The 18,975-nt window shown below is 41.2% G+C and overlaps 1 protein-coding gene across 1 annotated transcript; it reads left to right on the top strand.

The window, feature by feature from the left end:
* Positions 1-160: 160 nt before the first annotated feature.
* wnt2 (wingless-type MMTV integration site family member 2) lies at positions 161-18,912 on the top strand. The gene is made up of 5 exons (XM_084934266.1): positions 161-770; positions 1,523-1,743; positions 5,989-6,266; positions 6,527-6,791; positions 15,179-18,912. Exons 1-5 carry the CDS (start codon positions 688-690, stop codon positions 15,382-15,384), a joined length of 1,053 nt encoding a protein of 350 aa, XP_084790392.1. The 5' UTR covers positions 161-687; the 3' UTR covers positions 15,385-18,912.
* Positions 18,913-18,975: the final 63 nt, after the last annotated feature.

The following is an 18,975-nucleotide window of genomic DNA, read 5'->3' as shown; positions in this document are numbered from 1 at the left end:
ACATTTAAAAATCATAATGTTTATCTTTTGTGCGTAAAAGTTGTTTTTGTTTTGTTTTTTGTAGCCTGTTTTTTTCGGACTAGCACATCACCTCCATTCATCATCCTGTCCCCCGATTTTGAATCTAAGCGGGTTTGGGCATTTTTCCTGTGGTGACTGACATTGGTTAAGCGTGGAGTGTGAATCCTCCCACAGCTAGCTCCTTCTCTGCGCGCGTCTCATCGGTGCGATTTGAATGAAGAGCCCATCAACTTGGACCACATCTCAGAGGTGCGGAGCTCCGGTCTGGACACGGGCCAAACCCGTCTGATGTCAAACCAGCCTGAACAGATACTCTCAGACATCTCGTTTCTTCACCTCATTCCTGAGACGGGACTCTGCCCACTCCTTGTGTAAAGCAATCTGAACCTGATAGCACAGCATCCGCGTATCTCCCCTGAGAATCTGCTCTGGACTATTAAGACAGTCGCTCTTAACCTTTTCTTCAGAAGCGCTTTGCCGCTGTGCAGAATCCCAGCCAGCCATGACTTTTACGAGCAAACCGTCTGTCCTCCGACTGCCTTGTAATACATTTTTAAAGCGAGTTTAACTCGGCGATTCAACTTTCAGCTTCTGTTTTATTAATTTTTTCCTGTCATCTGTGGAAATGCTCCGTCCAGACCCATAAAGAAACAGAGTTTGGTTAATATGCACTTATTGCCAAGCGGAATATGTTTTTATTTATCTGTAGCAATCTGCTGGCTCACAGCTGAGATCGATGCGTCCTGGTGGTAAGTATTATTTAACATTTACATATTTGTTTAAATGAAAACGCTAGTGTAAGACTTTGTGCACGTTGGTTATGTGCTATTATAATAATCGTTCAAATGTGTTGTCTTATTCTGTCATCGGTAAATTATTGGTTTAAAAAAACAGTTCCATATGCACCCTTTTATCTTAACAAAAATGTTCCCACAGTGAGTGACTAAATTCCCACCATGGCTTGCATAATTATTTTTGCAGCTTGTTGAATATTTGGACAGATTAGTTTCCAGGCTGAAGTCATTTGATATAATTTAATTTCTCTTTATTTGCTATCCTTCTCTTGAATCTCTAATTAATATTTGCAAAGCTCCTGTTTCCAAATTCCTTACTTCGTACCCTGTGATACTGAGATGGTATTTGGAGAGATAATTCCTTTTTTTGTTGCTGCTGCTTTGTGTCTTTAATCTTCAGTGCAGCCCATCAGTCTTTCATCATCTTGTTCTGCAGGTAAAAGAGAGTGTGGACTTGTTAGGAGTGATTCCAACAGATACCTGTTGGAATCACCTACCTAACAAATACACCCTCTAGCATTCTTATTTTATGCATTAATATAAAGTAAAGGTCTTCAATTACCTTACAAAGCTTTAATATATCCACAGCTCCCTTTACACATGTTGGGTTACATACAAAATGATTTGATTTTATCCTTTACTAAAGTGATCCAGAAACATTCCTGCAAGTGCTCATCTGTCTTGACATTTACCCTCCCACTCTACAGGTACATGGGCACCCTGGGCTCCCAGGTGATGTGCGACAACATCCCTGGACTGGTGAATAAGCAGCGCCAGCTGTGCCGCCAGTACCCCAAAGTGATGCAGGCCATCGGGGCTGGGATGAAGGACTGGATCTCAGAGTGCCAGTACCAGTTCCGCAACCACCGCTGGAACTGCAACACCACAGCCAGGGACCACAATCTGTTTGGACGTCTGCTGCTACGCAGTGAGTTTCAGGAGTGTTAAAGCCAAAATACAGTAGGACCTTCATTCTACCTTAACATGAAAAAAGTAACATTTACATTAAAAAAAAAAAGTTTAGATATAAAGTTCAAAGAAGGTCCAGGGGTTCTGCCATGAAAATGAAGGTTACATGTTGATTAGACGGCTGAGAAATTAAAAATAAACTCACACTTTAGTCTGTTTGGACCCACTTTAAAAAAAAAAGTCTTGTCTGTTTCTCTTTGTGCTACTGAATCCAAGCTGCATCCATCAGGTGAAAGTTAAATAAAGCTGAGAACTAAATAGTTTATCAAATGTGGATAAAAGCATAATGTTGGTCACAGATGTGAATTTTTGAATAATTATTTCTTCTTTTTAAAAATATGATTATCTTCTTGCTATATATATATATATATATATATATATGCTCATCCTTGTATTAATCCTTATAAGATACAGTGAAGAGGGTACAGAGAGTTTTTATAAAGTATCAGTCTGACGGGCTGTCTTTCCCGTAATCGCTGCATAGGTAAGAACACTGAAGCAGACTGCCTGCTATAGCACATGCTGGCTTACATTACCAGGTCTGCTGGCACTCCCTGAAGATGAACCGCTGCATGATCGTGTGTTACATCGAAAACATGTTTGACATATGTCTTTAAATTAAAGTGACAAATCTGCACAAACAAAAGTTTTTAGAGTGTCGGGCAGATTTACTGCCACTCAGAAGATTTCTGGAAAACTGATAGTTGCTCTGCAGACATGTTCCTTTTTGTCGACAGAGGTGGATTGCATTCCACACGTCGTCTCACTTTACAATCGTGCATTTCTCACGTCACTGCAGCCAACTGGTTTCTCCCTCATTTTCTTGTGTTGGGTTGCTATCGTGTTACTCAGTATTTTGTTTAAGGCCGGTGGACAAATGTCCTACTAAAACAATTTGCCATGGCTGGAGAAATGTATCCGTAATAATTCTGATATAATAATTCAAATAATTTATTCAACAAAAATGTCACTCAGTAACTGATGAGAGAGAAACTCCAGCTTTTATCTCATTTGATTGGAATTTTAATTCTTAGGTGTTTTTTTTTTAAATTTAAATGATTGAACAGTTGATTGTAAACGTATACAAGGTTAATCAGTAATAACTAATTAACTCGTTACAGTGTTATGCAGAATTCAGTGTCTGTAGAATCAGTGACTTGATGACTGATTTGGTTTCATCACAGTGTTTTGGTGTCCCTTCGATTCCCTTGGGCTGCTGTCTGAGCAGAGCTAATTACTCTCCACTCAGCTCGTTCAAATGACAAACTGCAGAAATTTTAGACTTTTTAGAAATAGAAGTAATCCCACCACTTTCAAGAGCTACTTCAGTTTATTAGCACTGTTTATCCTCTCTGGTGATTTGCTGGAGAAGACACTTGATTTATTGAGAGTTTCAGAAATCCAGAGAGGACACAGGCACAGTTTTTCCTCTTCATTTATTTCTGGTGAGAGTGGTGGGTGTGGGGAGTATTACAAATGACTCTTCCAAAGCGATAAAGTGTGAACAGCGTCGGAAACCAAGCGGTGAGTATCAATAAGCTGCCTGTCACCGTTTGTTACAGATTGGAGTCTGAACAAAAGCGTCCCGTCCAATTTGTCATGTGATGGCAAATCTCAGCAGCTAAAATCAGTCTGTACCTCTGACGAGGGCAAGCTGAAACATCTTCTTTCTTGTTTTTTTTTTTTTTTTTAAATATATTGCCTGTGGAGGATCATCAGGACCTGGCGACCTGATGTTCCTCTCCCATGCCCCGAGATTTAACCTGTGATGCGGATCCTACGACTTAGTTTCATGTCTGGGCCTCTAATCAGCCATGTGGTATTTGGACCTCCCAGCCAGGCCCCGGCCATGTCACACAGCATTATCATGGCACACTGAGGCCCCGTCTGAAGCGCCTTCTTGTCAGTGTCAGTAGGCTAATTTCAAACAATTACACAGGAGCTCTCCCTCCCTGTTGTCGTGTTCTCTCAGCGTCCTCCTTATTAACTTTGTTAGGCACGCTCAACTTATCTGCTGGACCCAGACACCCACATACTGATATCACTGTGTGTGCTTGGCAGAGCTGGGAGCTTCTTTTTTTTCTAGTGCTACTGTGATACTTGAGTTTCATTAGTCTTACTGACTTTGTTTTAACACATTTAACGTATTTAGCGGAATCCCTTATAGGTTAAATTAATTAGAATTTTTATAAGTGAATGAATCAACGATATAATATAAAATATGATAACATATCTAACATTGTGTTGTTAACCCGCACAGGCAGAAAAGGAGCTTGAAACAATGTCAAGAATGCTTTTTTAAAAATGTAATTTATCAGATGAAAACATCAAGTTTGCCTCTTTAAATTAAAATTTTTAATAGGGGGGGAAATAAATTGTCTTTATTTTAACAGCTGTGTACCTGAATGCTGTTTCCTATATTTATTTCTCTTAAGTAGCAGAAATGGCTTTGAAGGCTGTTTTTAAATATTTATTTGAAGTGCACACTGATGGCTCTAAATTATTATACATTGTAAGTGGCTTGTTCTTGTAAAAATAGGCTTTCATATATTTAGTTTGGCCCTGATTTCTGTCTGCAGGTGTTCCTCTCAGCTGTGATGCTGAGATCATCCTGCATTTAATTCAGCAGGTGAAAAGTGTTTCTTTTGACTTTGAGGTAAAAGCATCAGGGTTGACTTCTCTTAACATTTAGGAAACTTAAGCTTATGGATGTGATCAGTAGTTGCAGTTCTAAACACGTCACAAGTCCTTCTTTTGTTAGAATCACTGTGAGAGCATTCATGTGGGGCGATCGTGGCTTAACAGTTGGCAGTTTGTCTTTTAATTGGAAGGTTGCCGGTTCGAGCCCCGGCTCGGACAGTCTCGGTCGTTGTGTCCTTGGGCAAGACACTTCACCCGTTGCCTACTGGTGGCGCCAGTGTCCGGCAGCCTCGCCTCTGTCAGTGCGCCCCAGGACAGCTGTGGCTACAATGTAGCTTGCCATCACCAGTGTGTGAATGACTGAATGTAGTGTAAAGCACTTTGGGGTCCTTAGGGACTAAGTAAAGCACTATACAAATACAGGCCATTTACCATGTGTGTTACAAGTCCTTGGCAGGGGTTAAATGCAACACACACCCTTTCCCCACCTGAGCCTTTGATCCTGCTCGGATCTTTCATCAGATACATGCAGAAGGAGATAAGAGCTCCTTATCAGGGCACTGCTGGTAAATGTTAGCTGTTTATCCATCTTGGAGATTTTTTTCATGCTTTGAATAAAAGCCTATAGCAGACAGCAACAGACACGGGTGTAACAGGTAGCAGTGGCAGCCAAACATTTAAAGGGTTTTTAGATTTGTTACTGTAACTGTGGCATCAGTGAGGTTCTATTAGGAATGGAGAGAAGCATATCTGCAACTTTTTTTTAATGCTGGTCTTTTGACCCTGTCTGGATTAATTGCTATCCTAACATCTGCAGTTTCTGGGAAAATACATAGAAATTTTGGTGCATGTGGATTGATCATGTACCGTATATATTGTACCGTATATACAGTAGGCGGCTGACTGATTCACTCTCAACAATGGGGAAAAATAACAATTCTCAATTATAAATGATGTTACTGAATGCATTTGTGGCAGATGCGTAAATGTCAATCATTTTAGGGGGTAAAAAATAAAAAATAAAGCTGATGCAGAAGTGTCAAAAATGCAGTCTGAGGATTCCCCACAGACTGTAATATGAAAATTCCAAGATTTAAAGAGTAAACATATTTACAGCCCAGTGCAAAAAAAAGGAAATTTAATTAAAGATATGCACAGAGAAATTTTGAAATTAAGCTCAACTCTTCAAATTGTATTGAGAATAAAGGGCATTTCCAGTATTACTCATCTTTGACAGGTGTTTACTTGTTTGTGCTGAGCATTTGATTATATTGAAGGAAACTAAGGACAATTTCATTTTCTCCAATCAGTAAATTTTACTTTACAGTAAGCCTGTTTTTCCACTAGCGAATATTGGCGTCTTATTTGTTATTACAGTGAATAACAGCTGTGCCTTGCTAAACTAGCTAGTTTACCAGCACTAGTGTTAACTGACAAATGAGACACTCCCACAAATAGCTGAAATCAACAAGGTTTTTGGCTCCTGTTTACTGGTATTTGGGTAAAAACTGAGTAATTAAACTTTTTTTCTTTGCATAATAAAAAAATAATTCTCTCTGTGAAGGTAGCCGTGAGGTGGCCTTTGTCTACGCTATCTCCTCAGCTGGAGTGGTTTACACACTGGCCCAAGCCTGCAGCCAAGGTGAGTTGGATTCCTGCTCCTGTGATCCCACCAAGAAGGGCTCATCACAGGATGCCAAAGGCTCCTTCAACTGGGGAGGCTGTAGTGACCATGTGGAGCATGCCATACGCTTCAGCCAAGCCTTCGTGGATGCCAAAGAGAGGAAGGAGAGGGATGCCCGTGCACTCATGAACCTGCACAACAACAGAGCTGGCAGGAAGGTGAGGAAGCACTGAATGGATAACTGACTTTAAAGTCCTTCAGTTTGGCCTGAGACACTAAAATTACATAACTTTTACATTTTCATCCAACATTTTAAGAATCTCAGAAATAGAAACACATTGATAAAACGCTGAAAATGAATTTGACTGTTTTTAGATCTACATAACATCATTACATTTGTATCTTGGGCTTTAAAATCTTAAATTAGTACCATTCACTCACCAGTTCTACTAAATCTGTTTACTGTTGTGCTCCCCAGGCTGTGAAGCGCTTCATGACATTGGAGTGTAAATGTCATGGTGTCAGTGGGTCATGTAGCATCAGGACCTGCTGGTTGGCCATGGCTGACTTCCGCCGCACAGGTGACCATCTACGGAAAAGGTACAACGGTGCCGTGCAGGTTGCAGTGAATCAGTATGGCACAGGCTTTATGGCCGCTCACACACACTTCAAACGTCCCAGCAAGAATGACCTCGTCTACTTGGAGGACTCACCAGACTACTGCATACGGGACCACGAGTCAGGTAAACACTGACCTTTACCATTTGGATCTGTTGGATCCCAGTAAGCAGTGAGTGGAAAACGTACCTGTCAAAGACACATAAAAATCCAGTTCAGACCATTTAGAGGTTTGTTTAATCACTTCCAAATTACATGGTGAAAAACGTTGATTTGTAATCTGGTCAAACAAGCCTAAATGCTCTAATTTACACAATTTAATAAACCAGATCAAAACCAGAGTAAATACTCTGGAACTTAAGTGCATCACTTGAACAGCACAGCTGGTTGGTATCCTGGTGTGAACAGATTTTCAATGCTTGATTTCAAGTAGCTGATTGAACTGCATCTCTAAAACACTTCCACTTTGCTGGCATCTCAATCTTGTCCATCTTCTACTTTTACTGTCACCATTGTGTACCAGAACCTGTTAAAGTGTTTTTTTGTTTTGTTTTGGGTTTTTTTCCCATGACTTTTCTGGGACCAAAGCATGCACACCTAACAAACCCACCTCCACCCGCACCTGTAGTCCCAGTGGACCGCTGTTCACACCATCACACTGATATTTAATGGTGCATTCGATCCAGTTGGAAGTTAGAAATTTGAAAGCTGGCAATTCCAGCTTTCAGAATGCGTGAAACATGCGTTACTCACACTGCCAAGTCTAAACAGTCCACACTGGTGAGTGTGAAAAAGCACTCTTCTTTTGGCAGGCAACTTCTTGCCATGTCAGCAGTACCATACATGTACTGAGAAAAACACACTTTGAGTCTTTCATACACAATATACAGCCGAGGACTGTTAAGCATTACGTGTTTCATAGACCCACTGTCTGTGTCAAGCAGTCACTGGGATGTCAACCATTGGTTTCGAAGTCTGCTTCAGTGTTAGGTTTTTGGCCACTGCCATGTTAACCGCTAACTCTAATTAGTACACTGAGTAACAGACTAGCAGTTTTCCATAATTGTAGTGTAACTCGCTACAACTGAAAACAAATTTCTTGGGTGGGCTGCACCGCACGGCAGACCTTATTATTTGTCAGATAATTACATTACAAATACTCCAGAATGAGCCTCTTCACCGTGTTAGTGCTCCAAAGGCACAAACGGGCTGTAAACATGTTTATTTCTGTTGGTCATTTTAACACGGCGAGTCTATGAGCACTGATTTCTTTTGGAGCCAGATTCAGAGGATCTTCTGTTTTTTGCAGCTTAGGAATATTTTTCAGCCACCGAGGCTGTTAGTGAATGTTTCAAAGTGCAAAAATGTTATTTTGCTGTCCTGTTTCTCAAAACTTCAAGGAAGCAAAAAATGTTTTTTCCTTTGCCGTTCAGATTTGAAGAAGCATCCACACTGAAAACTGATCTTTAACTTTAAAGGACATAAGATGTAATTGTGTTTCAGCAACTATGGTGGCTCTGGATGTGTGTGTCATAAGCGTGTTCGTGTGAGGGCAATCTGTGTTCATGTATATGTGAAGCTACAATAGCAGAGCAAGCGTGAGAAAGAAAATGTTTGCGTTTGAAAAGCTTATGAGAGAATGAAGATAAAGGCCATGAGAGAGTGTCTTGAGGTGGAGGTGAATGCCTGACAGGCGGCAGATGATCCGTGGCGATCGGGTGTCAGCCAGTTTAAGACCCATTACACACTTCTGTAGGCTGAAATCTTAGAGGACTACACATCATTATAAATCACCAGTGCTGGAGAAACACACACACACACACACACACACACACACACACACACACACACACACACACACACACACACACCTGAGGGCATGATTGGCCTGCAAAACGGGAGAGATTTCAGTGGCAGAACACCAAACACACACATTTTAGAGGTGTGTGTGTGTGTGTGTGTGCCCAAATACTCCACCCAGACATAATTTCTTTCTTTTTTACAATTTAATCATTCATTGAGAAATTTAGAAGTGAAAGACTTCTTGGGAGGTAGGAGCAGTGAATATTCTCATGAGCAAAAACATTATTTTTTAATCTCACTAAATCGTGAAAGTTTTTTTTTTCTGTTATTTTTGTTGTGTTATTTGTTTGTTTGTTTTGCTTTCTGTTAGTGACTGATGTTAGCTGTAACTTTCACCACCATGTGGCACTGTTTTTGAATGAGTGCCGTTGTTTTATCCTGTGACGCCTCTTATTACGACTCCATCAATACGAGAGTGTTTTTATTAACTTGGCTGGCTGAATCTCTCCATTATTGGTGGACAAATTGGTGTTACACAAATGTCCAGCCGTGCTGTATTTATTATTGTAAAACAGCTCAGTACATCTGTGTGCTGTATTTCAGCCTAGTGGTAGTTTTGAAAGTTTTAAGCTATTTAAGTGCCCTTAAAGATTTTCACTCAATTCACATGAAACCACCCAACCCAGAAAAATAAAACAATAGTAATAAAAACAGTTCAAACAGTTTTGTGATGCTTTAGCACAGTGACATACCTATTCCATTATTATTTCTGACTTTATTTCTGACTAATGGTATCTGCCATTACAGATTTTTGCAGATTCCAAAGAACTATAATTGACAGCATATACTAAGAAAAATGAACTTTTATCATAAAATATAATTTCCACGCTCAAAGAAATGATTAAACTGCTGTACATCACATGATCGTCTCTCTTAAATAACTGAAAATAAAGAATAATGAGTTTTACCACAGCAAACAAAAGCAGGTGCAGCAGATTTAGAGAATAAAACAATTGCAAGTGGATGGATGTGACAAACATCTTATTTAAATACATATATGCACAAAATGTTATGAATAAATTATTATTGCATTCTGTCAGTACTTTATATGAACCTGTTATCACTGAAAATCATTCAGAAACTGCTGTTGGATCGCACAGTTTTTGGCTGGTGGGAATTCAGAGAACATGGCACATGTGTGGTTAATTTCTCGTGTGGCTCAAACCAGGGCTGCCTACCATTGCAGGCAACTGACCGCCAATGAAAGCAATTAAATAAAAACTGTCAGTCGACAGTGATGAGTGGAGAAGCCAAACTTTCCTTCTGAGAGAAACTTTCAGAAGAGCTTTGAATGTGAACCAGTGGCAGCAGGTTTATTCACTGCCTCTCCAGTAGCATACAACACAATAATAACTGCAGCTCATTAACAGCTGTGCAGTCTATCAAGTTTTAAGTTCAGTTTTGTCTTCACAGCTGTTAATAGTACAAGGTAACTGAGTTTCGTATCTCAGTGATGCTTTTGTTTTGGCTTTCAGCTCCTGATTTACGTCTGCCTCTCTCTAAGAGATCAAACTAACCCCCGGCTGGGCTGTGGTAGTTTTTGTTCACAAGAAGTAAAAAATGAAAACTATGAAGTTGTTCTTCAGAAGATTAGATTTCCTATTGATGCTTATATGAAACACACAAAAACCTTAGATGGTCTGTAGAACTGTAGATCCTCTGACTGCTTGTGCACAGGATCTTCTAGGAATGGTGATTCTGTTTTCCAGAGAATTGATGGGTCAGTGGTTTTGAACATGTTGATATCTTCTCTCAAATATAAGATACTCTTATTAGATCTGTAGTAAAAGTTACAGTGGCAGGGTACTCAAATAAGGCATGAACCACTTTCCTGACATTGAAAACTCAGGTTTAAATCTGAAGTTACTGCACTAAGCACCTAATCCTGCTTTGTCTAAAGGCCCCTGGAGGTCTTAGGCCCTGCTTTTGGGAACAAGTTGAGGCATTACAGCAGACATGGAAGTTTTATGGGATGTGTACATGTAAGCAGGGTGAGGTTACACACACACACACACACACGCACACATACACACACACACACACACAGTGGGCCTCTCATGAGAACGTAACATACGCCTTCTTTAAAGACCAACTCCCATGAGACAACCACAGACTTATGAACTCGCTCTCAATCATAACATGTACTGTATGTAGAGTCACCTGCTCCCTCTTTTTGGTTGCACAACCATGAAAAGTAATCAGCCTTTCTCCCAACACACACACACACAGACACACACACACACACGTGCACGCGCTCTGAAAGACATGCAAACTCGCCTTCAATCATGGAAAGAAACAGACTAAATCTGTTCTCACACACAAACCACAAACAGGCTCGGGGCCCACAGAGATAGCGAGACGGCCCCTCTGTGCCTCTTTAAAGTGTGAAATCAATTTCCCTCAGCCCTGAGGCTCAGGTGCTAAACTCATCTCTCGGCGCCCCCTCATCTTAATTCAATAAGCAGACGCAGGGCGATCGAGGGCTGTGAGGAAGACTCTGGCCGTGATGTCACCCCTAGCAGCGCTGCATTCTTTGGATGACGGGCAGGCACGCTGCCAGAGAGGGGAGGGCTTCGGGTCATGTCCAGACATATTACCTGGCGAGGGAATGGTGCAGAAGGAGCGTACACGCAGAGCGAAGCAGAATGTAAACACGAGCAAATTCCAGAACAATGTTTGAGATGGTACTTGAAGCCAATTTTTTCTAAACCTTTATTTATACAGGAGAAGTCAGCAGAACACACACATGCATTCTTTTTCAGTAACACTTGTGCTTTACAGTCAGACAGTAACAGTCACACCTGCCCAGCAGAGCAGCAGTCCTCTGCTGGCTGAACATCTGCAGCTCAACAGCACTAAAGTTCAGATGTTTCACAGCAGCTTTATCAAGATGTTGAAGTGAAAAGGCTGCGAGATTAAAAGCTACAAACAACTGCAGCGTTATCGGTTACACCAGAACTACTTTGATCATAAAAAGCTTTTTCTCAAGCTTCACATCAACAAAATCTAAATTGTGGAAACGATTTTTTTTTTTTTTTTTTTTTAAACCACCAGTAAATGGATCAAACATAAACAATTTCAAAAACAAAAAAGTAAAGTAAATAAAGACTTAAATGCAAGCTGTTTGAACTAGCAAATATATGAGCACCATGTTCTTCAAGGACTTAGTCAGTCATCAGTTTGTTGTCACTCTGGCACACGAGGGTCCTCAGGACGATGTTACTGCCATGCAAAGGTGCACATCCCCTAATGGCTGTGACCTCTTTCAGCACATATCTTATTGTTATAACAGTCTTTTCTACTGTAATATGATCCATCAGGTGCATGTGTATAAATAACCAGTCCAAGATATCTAATATCTCCAGGTTCAGCTCCTGCCAGGACATGGCTCATTCCATATAAAATCAGTCAAATCTGAAAAGATTAATTCATGACTCTCTCAGAATATGCTCTTCATTCTGCTAATAATTAGAATAATCGACACATTTGAAGAAGTCACACAATATTTTAGCCTCTGTCCTGTAGACCTCTGTCAACCTGCATAGGGCTGGGTTGAAATTTGGTACTTTTTCCACTTGATTTTTTCCAGTTTTTTTGATTTTTTTTATATTCTCAAGTAGTGTGTCTTTTGTGCTGTCTCCATCCCCTTTAGTTTATTCCAAGGGAGGGGGGCGGGTGGGGGGCAGGCAGTGATTTTCCATGGAACGACCTACGTGTCCATGACGACTCAACTAAGAGGCATCTGGGAGGCATCATGGTCAGATGGCTAAACAACCTCATCGGGCTCCTTTCGATGCTTCGACGCTGAAGAGCAGCAGCTTGACTCAGTCTCTCCTGAATGACAGTCGTTCAACTCATAAAATGAAGAAAAGATGTGAATGAGAATTCAGAAGGAAAGGCTGATTGCACTTTCACTAATGTGTGTAATTATGCAACAAGATATTGAACAGAATTATAGAGAAGAGTTGTAAACTGCACATATCTGACAGATATATGGATGCAGCTTCTTGGTAAAGTTTGGGGGGGAAGAAAGGCAAAAAACAATATTGTTACACAGAAACAGAAATATCTCAGTCAAGAAGAGAGATGAAGTCTTTCTCTCAATACAATACTCAATACTCCCGAACTCCGCAAATCCTAAATGATGTCATTTGGATATTTTGAATAGCATTACCAGCTCTGTGATGACTCGTTAAAAAGTCGATATTTTATAAAAGCCAGGCCGTGAGAACCTTGTTACAATTTAGCGCTCTGAAGGCTTCCTGGACGTCTGCTGAGCATGAAATCAAAAACCGTGAAAGAGTATGACTTCAGCGCAGATTGTGTCACAAAAGCGTCCATTCCCGTGTGTTTTATTTTGGCTGAAATCATAGGGATGATCCTTTCCCACACCCGGCGCATCTGTGTTTGTTGTGCTGCTATCAAAGAGACGTTATCTGGAGATCTAGACACAATAACCCAAACGCTCTGCTCACAGCGGTTAGATAGAAACGTGTGAGATTCTGTTGGGCTTGATCATCCAAAGCAGACTGAAAACACTCCTGTTGCTCATGTTTAACATCAGTGGATCAAAGCTGCTGATACTGCTAAAAAAAAGTCCCTCTAAAAACTCCTGTGGATGGTTTTCAGTCGAATCTGCAGGCCTACACAGCTCCATCATAAATTGAGCTCCAGCTATTCCTTCTGCATACAAAGCTCGGGTACGTTAACTGTGTTTGTGGCGATGTAAAGTGTGTGTGTGGGTAACTGGAGTTGGGATTCAGGAGAAAGTGAGTGTGTACAGTATCTGTGTGTGTGTGTGGGCGATGGATGTCTCCTGTAAAATGAACAGCTGATGAAGTGTGGGAGTGCAGGCTGATGGCTCCTATCATCAATCTCTCATCTCACTTTCGTTCATCTTACTTATCCCCCCCAAATCTCATCTTCACCGTACTGGCATTATACTCTGCTCCTATTGGCTTCTAAAAACTAATAGAACCGTTCTAATTGGCCAAATTGTGGCTCAGCTGCTGCCAAGTCACATTCCACGATGCTATAGTCCATTTTTTAAGCATCAGTACCATTACCTTCATGAACACTTTTCCTTTATTCCTTTAGGACGTCCCAGTTATTTCCCAGCAGGGTTGTCACTTCTTAAACTAGAAATCACAGGCAGTGTAGGTGTTAAACTGTTCCATCAGTAAATCTCCTTTTGGAAGGAAACTACTGAAACATGTTTTTGCTTTTAGCGAGTATAAATGTCATTCAGTGGAAAACTGCAGTAGGAAGTGATCAGAAAGGCAGATCCTTCTACTGTAGTATGATAGATTATGATACTGGTGGGAAAAACACTTTTCAAGGTAAATACAGACTTTTCCTCATTTTTTTAAGAACCTTTAATTACGAAGTAGACTTAAACTTGGCATTTACACTATGTAGCGATAAAGCAGAATAAAGTTTACATCTAATGATTATAATTTTGATTATGTCCATGTTTTTAGTTTCAGCGCTCGGGAGCAGCTCCTTGTCTTTCTCTTGACTTATAAGATCACATTTTGTGGTCAACTTGAAAGAAAGGCTGATGTGTAATATAGAAGTGAGGTCAGAGGTCAACTGTGACATTTTAAACCTTTATGCCATTCTTTCTATACGTTGACAATACACAGCACAAACTAAGAATCATAGTTTCTACAGCTTTTTGTCAGTTTTCTATCAATAAATCATTGAGTTCACCTTGAAGACCTTGGTGGAAGTATTGTTAACTTGTCCCCAGTCTACCTCCCCTAAAAAGTATCAGAGTTGTCAGAATTAATTTAAAACTTTTTTAGCTATCGTGTTTACAGACACGCACACACTACGCATGCTGTCAGAACGTCCTGTCCGTCGAGGCGTGGACTCCGCTCTTGCCAGGTGGGGCCTCGATGTATCAGACTTGGGTGTCCGGATGAGACAGATGAGATCTGAGAAATTTGGAGGCTATGTCAACACCTCATACTCATTGTTGTGCTCCCCAAACCATTCCTGAAACACTGTTAAATGACCGAGGATGCATTATCCTGCTGAAAGAAGTCACAGCCATTGGGGGGGAATACCATCATCTGCAACCATGCTTAGGCAGGTGGTATAAGACCCACATGGATGGGAGGACCCAAAGTTTTCCAGCAGAACATAGCCCAGAGCGTCACACTGCCGCCACAAGCTTGCCTTCTTCCCATAATACATCCTGGTGGCAAGTGTTTCCCAGGTAAGTGACCCGGCCATTCACATGATGCAAGAGAAAAACCTGAATCATCAGACCGGCAGCCCATCACCCTTTCTCTAGTTTGCCAAAGTTCCTTCCTTGGACCAGTTTTGGTAGATACTGACCACTGCAGACCAGGAACACCCCACCAGAGCCGCAGTTTTGGAGATGTTGTGACCCAGTTGTCTACCCATCACAATTTGACCCCAATACTTTTTCCGAGTGTTTGCACTCTCTACTAAACTAGTGTTCGGTGTTTATGTTCCTTTGATACATTGTCTAGGTTTTGATTTTCCACTGTTAATAACTTATGTTCTCATCATTAGGGTGGGTCCCACAGATCAAAAACTCATTTTAAATTAATAGTCATACTGTGCTAAATGAAGACATTTATTCTCACTGACCGCGTCTCATTTGCTCTCTCTCCAGGGTCGATGGGGACAGGTGGGCGGGTCTGCAACCGGACATCCCGAGGTGTAGATGGCTGTGAAGTGATGTGCTGTGGCCGTGGCTACGACACATCTCGCGTCAGCCGCACAACCAAGTGCGAGTGCAAGTTCCAGTGGTGCTGTGCAGTCCACTGCCGTGACTGCCACCAGCAGGTCGACGTGCACACCTGTAAGGGCCAGACGTGACCTCGCCACCACTAAACGTGACTGACGCCTCATATCGGGCATCCAGAGTCCCCCCGTTCCTCCTCAGCTCTATCTGACGTCTTGTTACGACAATCTAACTGATAATCTCGAGTCTGTCTTTAGTTCTGAGCCCTCTGAAGGTCTGTTAGGTTTTCCAGACACTTTTTTTCTTTTCCTCCTCACCAAAAAAATTCACGTCTTTTTCTTCTTTTGGATGCTACGTGGAAAGAACTTCCAGACTCAGAGACATTTAAAGCCTGACTGCTGAATGTCTGTAGCTGTTACTTTGAGAATGTATCAGTCAAATCATGCTTCAGATTCCTGCTGAACCAACACAAAAAAATACTATTGAGACTAACAGGCTAGCATTTGATCTGCTGGCTCCAGTTGTGATGGTTTGGAGATTAACTGTTGCTTAAACAGGCCCCAAGGACTGACCAAGTATATACTGAAATATAACTTAAATTATGTGTAATATCTTTTATAGTTTTGTTGAATCAACTTGCATGGAGGTTTTGGCCTGCTCCTGTGAAGCCTTGAACACCTCTAGTTTAACACATAGCAGCTCTCCACACAGTTTATCAGCTTGTTGTTTAGATTTGTTCTCGTGGCACCTTACACTTGTCAGCAAACCATTCACAACATAAAGTACGACCAGCGTTCTTTTCCCCTGCGTGCTTTCAGTGTAAGCTGTTGTCACGCCAGTCTCATTCAACATAGCGTATCACAAGCTTCTCTCTCGCTTACTGTCTGCTCATTAGAGGCTTTCTGCTCCAGAGGTACCACCATATGCACAGAACATGGTCCTTCAGCTGTTTTCTCTCTCCATCATTAAATCTCCTTACTTAGTAGAAAACAGCAGCTGGAAAATGAGTGGACACTGTCATTTGACTCAGAAACAGTGCAAAATTAATGCGGGCAGGACCTACAGCAATTTCACTAACACAAACTTACATACTTACGGTACTCCCAACATCAAAATCCCCAGTTGGCACTAATGTCCTACATTAGTGCCAACTAACATTTCATATTAGCATCTTCTCCAAGTCTTTTAAAAAGGCTAGAATTAAACCATAATGTTGATAACAGACATAGCATCTTACTGTATTTACGAGGAAAGTTTTACATTTATGACCTTATATTTTTAAGTATCTACAGGGATTCTGTTTGAATGATCATTTTCTTTTGGGTGCTCCCTTTAGAAGTCCTAACAGAAGATCAGCATCATCTCACCCTAACTCTAGCATTCTCTTCTGCAACACCAACCTTCTCCATATCCTCCTTCACTGCATCCATGAATCTTCTCTGTGCTCCATATTCAGCATTCTTCATCCAGTATATCCACCATCTCTCCTCTGCCCATGTCCAAACCATCTCAACCCTGCCTCTCTAACTTTGTCTCCAAAATGCTCAACCCTCTGATATAATTGTTTAATCCTGTTCATCCTGGTCATTCACAATGGAAAATATTTCAACTCAACCTCAGTTTTACCTCCTTTCTTGTTAGTCCCACCATCTCCAAACTGCATCGTAGTAGGTCTCACTACCTCCTTGTAAGCCTGGGTGATTTGTATCCCCGTGTTACAAATCACCCAACACTTATCTCCACCCTGCCTGCACTCTTCTTTTGCACTCTCTATTGCTTTGCAGGCTATTTAAAGCGGCTTCACTGCTCTACCAGTTCCCTTCTCTTCCACACACTTGGATTCTGTCTTGGTTCTACTGACTTTCATCCCTCTTCTCTCCAGCGCATACCTCCACCCGTTCCCTACTTTCACTACAGATCAGTGCCATCTGTCAACCTCTCCATCATCACTGCAAACAAGAAAGGGTTCAGTCAATCCCTGACCTTGAACCTATCTGGCACTCTTACAATCCTCCTACGTCCTTCACCAGCTTCACATAATCCTCTGACACTCCTCGTGCAGTACCACAGTGCCTCTCTTGGGCCCTTATATCCTTCTCTAGGTCCACAAAGACGCAGTGCTACTCCCTTTGACCTCCTCTATACTTCTGTCAACACTCTCAAAGCAAACATATTTGTAGTGCGCTCTCTCAGCAGAATGCTGCTCACTCATCATTACCTCTCTTCATAACTTAGCTTTAACAACTCTTTCCCATTGCTTTGAGATATAATTCATCAGCTTTATCCCTCTGTGTTACAGCTCTGCACATCAGCCTTGTTCTGGAAAATCACTATAAGTAACTGATCATTAAGATAGTCTAAGGGGTATTGTAGTCAACATCTTGTTAAAATAAATGCTTGAAAAAACAATTAAAATATCTAGAACTAGAAAAAAATAACAATCAGAAATTCTTTTTCTTGTAGTTAAAATGCGCATTTTGTCATTGTTTCTTAGAAATGTGTTAATAACTAGGACCTCTGTTTACATTTCACTGTTATTGTGCCTGCTACCAATATTAGATTAAGGAGCAATATTCAAGCAGGACTCTGTGAAATCAAACATCATCAGTGACAAACAGGAGAGGCGGCGGCCTGAGCAGTCATTATACACTGAGGAATACAAGTAAAGCACACTAGCAGCTGTTCTCACCAGTTGCTTCATTAGATGTAATACATGTCCTGTCTGTAAACTGCACATCAGATGTGTAAGATTAAAATATAAGCCTTACAACTGAACTCTACAGAATAAATGGCTTAAACTCACACTGTGTCCAGATTTAAAGAGTCTCATGAACAAAAACACATGAATAGTTTCTGATTTCTCTGACTAGTGTTCTGTTAACTGGACAAACTTCTCAAGCAGCTTGTTTAGCTAGATTAATGCACCCTGGTGATGAGGTCTGTGTCACAGTTCATCATTAAGATGCATTGCTTTGGCACCTTGTGGAAGCTGGTACACATCCAGACATGCTTGAGCATTGCTTAGGTCGTTTCTGTGGGAAGGAAATCACAGTGGAGACAATCTGCATAACTAATGACGTCACCAACCCTAAGGGACCAGCAAGTCCTTGAATGGTGCAAATATGCAGAACCAGTTCAGGACTGGGCACTGGGTTAGTGGGAAAGGACCTGAGTTGTTGACTTGTATTCAGAGCTATATCTGGGATGTCTAAGTCAGACAGCACATGCAAGCTTGGTTAGCAAGCAGTTACTATTAAACATATCACTCACAATACCTGCAACACAAACTTTTTACACCACACTGAAAGCCACAACAACTGTCTGATAATTCCATCAAAACGCTCCAACAGTCACCAACAGTGAGTGAACTGCAAATGGAAGCAGGCTTGCACAACAGCTTAAGCTTTGCTGTTCAAATGTATCCCACAACTTTTAGAAACTATAGAGAAATAAAACTGTTTGTTGTACCAGGCTGTGAATGTGTCTTCTAATGCTGTTTAGTTGAGCATTTTACCATCAAACTCGATGACGACGGACTTGCAATAGGCGACAGCCTAAAGTGGAGCTTCAGCAGTTGCACGAACAACTTTTCCACTGTGGAGTGAGCTTTTAGTTTGAGAATGAAAGCTCCAAATATGTGATGGATCCTGCAGAGAAACAAAACCCAGCCGGTTGTATCTGGTGGTGCTGGTATCAAGGTCAGCTGATTTCACATATGTGGGGCA

This window comes from Perissodus microlepis, chromosome 7 (genome assembly GCF_051167445.1).
Source record: "Perissodus microlepis isolate ML-2025 ecotype Zambia chromosome 7, ASM5116744v1, whole genome shotgun sequence".
Classification (NCBI taxonomy): Eukaryota; Metazoa; Chordata; class Actinopteri; order Cichliformes; family Cichlidae; genus Perissodus; species Perissodus microlepis.
The sequence above is the reverse complement of the archived record's forward strand: the minus strand, read 5'-3'. Positions and strand labels throughout refer to the sequence as shown.

What these genes read in the sequence shown, in the direction of transcription:
- wnt2 (XM_084934266.1), top strand. Translation starts at nt 688, where the DNA reads ATGCACTTATTGCCAAGCGGAATATGTTTTTATTTATCTGTAGCAATC. An exon ending in GAGATCGATGCGTCCTGGTG is followed by an intron (nt 771 to 1,522) that starts GTAAGTATTATT and finishes CCCACTCTACAG; the next exon opens with GTACATGGGCACCCTGGGCT. An exon ending in TGGACGTCTGCTGCTACGCA is followed by an intron (nt 1,744 to 5,988) that starts GTGAGTTTCAGG and finishes CTCTCTGTGAAG; the next exon opens with GTAGCCGTGAGGTGGCCTTT.